This window comes from Electrona antarctica, assembly GCF_951216825.1.
Source record: "Electrona antarctica genome assembly, chromosome: 3".
Classification (NCBI taxonomy): Eukaryota; Metazoa; Chordata; class Actinopteri; order Myctophiformes; family Myctophidae; genus Electrona; species Electrona antarctica.
In genome coordinates, this window is record NC_136808.1 from 14721060 (window position 1) to 14728790 (window position 7731).

A 7731-nucleotide genomic window follows, 5' to 3' on the forward strand; every position below is an offset into this window, starting at 1 on the left:
TAAGATTGCCTTCCAAAGTCTTCAGGAGTTTTGTACAAAATGCTGCACATGTCCTGCTCATCCAGAATTCTATCCTCAGAGATGCTATGAGTGATCTGACTCTGCATTTCCTCAACACAATGAAGAAAAATGTTTATATCACTCCTAAACATTTTGCCAAACATCACACACACTCCTATCCTCCTGGTGGAGACCTGTGCCCAGAAGGGCACTTATTCTAGTTAAACACTGAAACACTAAAGTTTGCCCATTATGCAAGTAAATAGAATAACATTTGATATACAGTATATTGTGGGTATATTAGGTCTACTACATTTAAGAGGTTATTTCAATCTGTGAACGCTCGTGAGTGTGTGCACGTGCGTGCGACATAGACCCACTAGTTAAACAATCCACAGCACATCGCTGGCCTTAAAGGACCACTTCACCACTTTTCAACATATCTTCATATAATAGGTCCTCACTAATAATCATGAAAAAATGGCGCAATGTTTCTGTACTCAGTCTGTGTCTCATAGGAGGGCTGTGGGCGGTTCAGAAACCCGTCCACCAGTGACATCATCGATGGGGAATACAAGCTAATAGAAACGGCAGGCTTTCTAGTCCTGAAAAGTTGCAATGCGAAAAGGGAAGCCATCGTTCTAACGATAATGAAAATCTAAACATTTTTGTAAAAAAATCTTGTTTAAAAAAAAATCTGTCTAATGATGATGTCACTGGTGGACGGTTTCTGAACTGACTACAGCCCTCCTATAAGACACAGACTGAGTAGAAAAAAATCGTGCCATTTTATCATGATTATTAGTGAGGACCTATTATATGAAGATAGGTTGAAAAGTGGTGAAGTGGTCCTTTAAGCGATAATGACTTATGGGTATCAACATTTTAATGCAATAAACTCTATTGTGTGCATCCATGCGATGTTTTTTGTTATAATTATCCTATTTATAGTGACTCATAGGAGTAGTCTATGTGACAACCAGGTATAGTCTGGTGACCACCGGAGAGACGGGTGACAGCCGGAATGTAGACGGCACCCGGGTGAGCAGTACGGGTTTGCGCCCCAGCCTGTGTCCTCCGTGAGGAGGAAGCCCAACAAACCCTTGGTAAGGCCTTTAGGAGGGCCATTCAAGCAGCAAGCGGAGCCCGCAGCACCACCTTGCTGCTCAGGTGGAGTCTGCGGAACCATTGCGGCTTAGGAATCCACCACTCCTGAATGAAGTGTCTGGTGCTGGAGCTCTGGTGCAACGCACAGGTCCTGGGCCTGGTGAGACGTAGGAGGGGCCCGGAACGGGGGTCAACCCACAGAGCCTAGTCCTTCCATGAGCCAGAAGCGTACCTCCCAGCCCTGGCAGAGTAGTTCTGGAGTAGTTCCAACGGATTGTGTGGCCTTGGTCTTTCCCTAATGGGACTGATCAAGGGTAGCTACTGGGCCGTAAGTTGGGTCTTGATCACCCCGGCTGGGTCGCCTGAGTGAGGGGTATGATGTTTGAGTGACCCGAAACCCTGATGACCTTGGGATACATCACCCAGGTGCATCCATGCAAAGTATTTTGTTATTGTTTTATGGTTTAAATATACCTGCTTATTCAGAAATAAATGTGAGCAGTTAATTATGTGCAGTCAATTATTCATGAGAAAATATATTCTAGTTGTCATTGGAAAACATTTAAATTGTACCCACAAATGAATTCTACCATTAGGGGTGGTACTGTAGGCGTGAATGTTATTCATCTTTCCTCCGGAAAAATGGAGCTAGCATCCCAAGCAGCACATGTAGGCTAATGGAGCTAAATGATATGTATGACCCCTGTCCAGCCCCACGAGGAGACAGCATTCTGGGCCACGTCTCCAAGGAGAACTGTTAAAAAAGAACAGCCCTTTCCTCTTATTCGCTGGGCACGAGCGTAACCACTTTCAACCAGCTGCCACTATTTTGGGCATGTCATTATTATACAGTAGGTGAAAATGTAAAAAACAAAACAAAAAAAAAACGGAAAAATCAGCAGATATATAAGCTCGCAACACGTGACACAATGTGAGATGTAGTTCTGCTATTTTCACTAATCACCATATAGCAGTGTACAGTATAGGGCTTAAATCCACCTTCGTTGAGTCCCACAGTTTTTCGCTCTACACCAATATGTTCGCTGAATATAGCCCATGCATCTACAAGCTCACTCACAACATTCATCCTTCTAATTTATGTGGTTAACATTCAATGATGGCATGAATACAATCCGGTCACGCTCCAGTAGTGTCCCTGGAGATGACTTAACTTCCCTTCAGTGTTTAAGCTAATAGCTGCATGTACGGCGTCATCAAACCTAAATTTAGCCCCTACAAGTTATTAAGTATGTGGGAGTGGGCCTGGGCCGCCGGCGTGGTGGTCTGGGCACCCTAAAGCTGCAAAGCCTGACCAGCCGGTCGCAGGTTCAATCCCGACGACCTTTGCTGCGTGTTACTCCTCATCTCTCTCCCCTTTTCCTGTCAGTCTACTGTCCTATCAATAAATGCATAAAAGCCCAAAAATAAATCTTAAAAAGAAACCTTTGTGGGAGTGGAAATAAATCTATAATTACATTGACAACATGTATGGGCATATAGAAAATTATCCTTATTGCGACAGTAGGTCGCAGATTACTATGAAAACCTGCAAAACCTGTCAGTCCATCCGTCACTCCACCATATATGGCCATCAGTCCGTCACACAACCATACAGTATATGGCCGTCAGTCCGTCACGCCTCGTGACACGCTCCAGAGTCCATATATCACGATTCACGACAGAAGATCACGACACTGACCTCATCAAACCCTGGATAGCCATACATGGAGAAGACTGTATCATCACCTAGATCGTCCGGAGCCGGCCAGCAACTATACATCTGACCTCAAACCAATGTTTGAGGTCAGTGTTGATCTGACCTCATCAAACCCTGTACACTACAGAAACGCTCCATATATAGCCAGTACAGAATTCATCCCATATGTTGATCTGACCGCCCAGGCCAAAGCGCCAGCGCTCGCCCAGCAGTCTGAGTCGCTTCTCGCCCTCAAGGCATCTTACTGGTCGTCACGTCAGTATATCACAATTAATTTGACTGTAGAATCATTACCTGTGACACCTATTAAGAAACAAAAACACCAATTGCTGGTCTCACAGGGAAAGCATTTTCATCTGTCCCCAGAGAACTGACACTTAAAGTTGATAGTGTGCCTTTTAATGGCTTCATTCTCCTTTGCTGTCAGATGTTAGAACTAAGCAGATGGTGATGTTCTTTGTGTTGCCAGTTCTAATGCACAGCCAGAGAACGCCTTGTGAAGAATGAGTCTCACAACGCAACTCAAACAACCAGGGTGGTTGGATGGCACTCACACGGAAGAACATGAAAGACACAGACTTGCACACACAGTACACACATAAATGAATGCAGGCATGCGTACGGCGCGCGCGCGTGCGTGCGTGTGTGTGTGTATCGGATTGAGATTTTTTTAAATCCATATAATATCTAAATAAATCTATTGGTCGGGTTGTAATTATAAGCTGAGCCAAAGTAACACACCGCTCTCTCTACATCTCTAGTCTGGTCATGTCTCTCCAGTCTCCATCACCCATGTCAATATAACGAGACAGGAAGACAAAGGATTTTGAACAGAGAGAAATAGGAAGCAAGTGGTTGAGAAGTGAGACAATCAATGAGCAGCTAATGGACTGACTGACTGACTGATCTGACTGACTGAGTCAAGCAATGCCAATTATGTCCAATGCCACTAGCGACACCATACAACACGGCAACTAATATGTCCAATGCCACTAGCGACACCATACAACACGGCAACTAATATGTCCAATGCCACTAGCGACACCATACAACACGGCAACTAATATGTCCAATGCCACTAGCGACACCATACAACACGGCAACTAATATGTCCAATGCCACTAGCAAGGCCATACAGTACAACACACGGGCAATGACAATATGCCCAATACGTCATAAGTAAGTAAGTAGGGGTGACGTGAGTTTGTGGTCCAGACCCCCAAATGGGTCCCGACCCAGTGTTTGGGGAGCACTGCAATATGGCCCTTCAAGATTGATTGTTAAAGTGGAGCGCACCATCTGCTCCCAGTACTTCCTGCATGTCTTAAGCCGTGCTACCTTATATACTCTAAGCGTGCTACTCATATGATGACTTGCCGATGCCCAGATCGAACCCAGAACCTTGTGGTCCAAAGGCGACCGACTGACTGCTACCGACTGAGCTACTTGGAACACAAGCAGGTCCTGCCCTCGGGTAAGAGATATGGCGCCTCTAAATTCAAGAAGGCAAAGAGCAGTGCCAGTTTCATCCTCCTCTGCCATTAGGGAAATTAAATTGCTTGCTAATGCCCCCTATGAATATGCGTGCACGCACAAACGCACACGCCTGAATGAACTGGACTTTAGAGTACTTTTGTTGGCGTTTTTGTAGTGTATTGTATCGTCTTGTCTTGAATGCATGCATTGAACCCGAAAAAACTTTAAATCCCTTGTGGATAATAAAGACATCTTATCTAATCTAATGCTCCGCACGCCAAAAATAGATGATGAGCTACAAGCTCAGAGTATAAATCAGGCTTAATACATCTAATTGACCAAATAATGACTTCTGAAGCTCTAATAGTACATGTGTGCGTAATGCTGCTAGTGATTCAGCAGGTCACCAAGCTCTGGAAACCTCAGGTGTAGATCGATAGGGTTTTGCTCAGGTCTGTGATTAGAACAGTGTGGAAGCAATAGAGGTTTGCACAGGCATGCTGGCACATAAAAAAACCTAACAAACAAACTTTAAATTTCAAATAGTGAACCTTTTAAAATGCAGAAAAGCACGTTTTGCTGTCATATTGCTCATCCTCAGTTAACAATACATCTACTGGTGCACAGACTTGGACACATTTTGAATGATGTGGATCTCAGCGTGCATCCGGAGACTGTATCCTGTTTTGAAATCAGACTTTTATGTACAGGAATCCAAAATAATATGTCAATGTTTTGATATAGTAATTATTGTATGCTGTCTAGGCTACATCAGCTGTTACTAATTTGTCATTTACATTAGTACAATGAACATTGAACATGTAAGCAAGCTGCTATGATTGGCCTATGATGTCATTGTGATCAGAAATATTCGTCATTGACCACATTGCTACGCAATGCAGGTGTAACAGCTTCACAGCCACATCCATTCTCCTGTGATGTCCTCAAAGGGAATATGATGAATCTGACTAATGTAATGATCCCTGCATCAAAACATCAATCACCCAAAAGACCAGTGGAGGAATGATGAGGAAAAAAAGAAAGAAAAAAAAACTGTCTCATTCACGCTGAGACGGAGACCGGACGAGTTTAGAACATTATTGGAGGGAGTTATGGCATAATTGTATATGAAAACAAACGGTCCGTTGAAAACAGGTGATCATAATAATAATGTATAGCCTACTCCCTAGCCTAAAGGGTGTCTATTTCCAAAATAATTAGCTTACTGATCTAGAAAGTAGAAACTAATAATGCGTATATGTTATTTTGTAGATTTTCTTTTCCTTCTTTTTTCTTAAACGACACCGTCGCGCCACTGAGCATAAACATCTAAACAAGCACTGACCTGGATGGTACAGGTGTACTCCGAGTCGTCTAGCAGTCTCACCGTGCACTCGCACTCTCTGTCCAGGCTCCGGATGCTGCCAGACATCAACCGGCTCAGCATCTTCGCACAGGACCACAAGAACACAACAACATCAAGGAGGAAAAAAAAGAAGTTCTGCGAGGTCTACCGACGTCCTGGCTGTTCTGATGCGGTCCGATAACACCTGTGTAGCGGCAGTGACAGCAGCAGCAGCAGCAGCGGGGACGGCAGAATGCTGGAGGAGTGCATCGTTTTACCAGTAAACAGTGTGCCGTGAAATGTGGTGCTGATGATGCCTTACAAGATGATGCTGATGAGTGTGTTGTGGTGGACCTGCATGTTCAATTATCGCCAACATTACCTTCAGGGACCCTGACCGAGCCGCCTGCCGCTGGTGCTGCTGGGCGGGGCGCATAGCTCGACTGACGCGTCCACCCGCCAATGGGGAGCGAGAACCGTGAGATTCCGTCGCTGCATGTTTGGATCCCATAGCCCCGAGGGACTGTCGGTCGTGCTGCGATTGGTTAATTGGTAGCCAGGCTGTGCATGTCTATTAAAAAGTCGTAATAATGAGGGGTTGTACAGACTGGGAGTTTAATGTGAATAGCTGTGGAGTCTGGACGTGTGCATACAACTAGAAAAGGTACGAGGTGTATCCGTATGACCTTGATAGAGGACACCATGCCATGGTGTGGCAAAAACGTAGTTCTGTTCAATTTGTAGGTTGCATGGTCGACCGTACCTCTAGACTATGGGATATGAACCATACTGTACGTGCTCCGTGCTCACCTGTGAGAGACGTGTGTGTGTGTGTGTGTGTGTGTGATTAGAAAAATGCATATTCACGAATAGAACACCACTGTGGTTTTCATAATGGTGTGGTGTCACCACACCATTATGAACATTCCCTGGGAATATTAGTAGACCTATGACTGTATGCATCACAGGTGTTAGGCATGCTTTCCTATTAAAACATGTCCCGGAGTTACAGGATGGAGTTTAGATCTAAATTGAATTGAACATTACGGACGTCTATTCTTATAATACAGCCCCATCTAGTGGCGATTAGAACTCATATGTACTCACATCGCATCATAAACTATAAAACCATTGGCTTTTCTACACTGTAGTAAAAAAAAACATTAATACTTTTTCCACCATGGCTGCCATCTGTCCTTCATTGAGCCTCACTGTCAACATTCCCCCACATGCAAATTAATATAAAATGTACAGTAAATATGAGCAGTTCTTGTCTATAAAATGTAGGCCTACACAGGAATATGAGCTGTTAATGTCTATAAAAAAACCACACCCGTGTGAAGTGAGTGGTGCAACTCCGTGTGGGGGTCCTCGGGAACATCCAGACGCCCAGGAACGCGCCCAGGCCGATTCCGGCGAGCCGCCCCACGTCCAAAACGGTTGAGAAATGACAGTTACCATGTGGGGGTCCCTCTACTGTACTGTACTGGCACACCCGAAATCATCATATATACAGTTAATGTCGTGAGTGTTTGTGTTAGGTTGCGCATAGGTGGTGAAAAACAACCATGCTATTTTCGTGCTCATACCCAGGCAGCCACACATAGCTCCGTAAGGGAGTGGTTGCACCACTCAAAAATAACAGGAATAATGAGCTGGGCTGTGGTTGTAATGTATCTGGTCAGGTCACTGTATCGTCTGTCAGCATGTTCTGCATTGTTACTTCTAAACCAGACTGATTATTTCAATTCACAAAAACTGAAGACTGGTGGAGTAAATTGTATTTGTCAACAATAATCTATTACAATTGAGAAGTGAACAAGTTGTGAGCTCACACCGTGCACAGTTCAGGTGGGCAAGTCATAGACTGACACATGCGGAAGCACCACCTAGGCCCGTTCTCCGTGACCGCGAAGGCCCGCGATACGTCACTGACACCCTACCCCTGCGTTTTCAAACCAGCTGTGGTTTCCCCTTTTATGCGATGGCCCGATTACAATCACAGCTGGGCTTTCCTACAACCTTAGCCTCAGACGTCCTGGGAATTACCCCATGTTGTGCCCAAGACCTCTGTACACGATTTTTT

The 7731-nt window shown here is 44.7% G+C and overlaps 1 protein-coding gene across 3 annotated transcripts in view; it reads right to left on the bottom strand.

The window, feature by feature from the left end:
• The window catches only part of LOC306920767 (FERM domain-containing protein 5-like), a gene marked incomplete at its 5' end in the record, with an annotated part of 144821 nt that extends 139074 nt beyond the window's left edge, over positions 1–5747 (bottom strand). For all 3 annotated transcript variants that reach the window (XM_079497642.1, XM_079497641.1, XM_079497640.1), the window contains one exon: positions 5646–5747. In XM_079497642.1, coding sequence (XP_079353768.1) covers positions 5646–5747 — 102 coding nt within the window. The remainder of the gene's footprint in view (positions 1–5645) is intronic.
• Positions 5748–7731: the final 1984 nt, after the last annotated feature.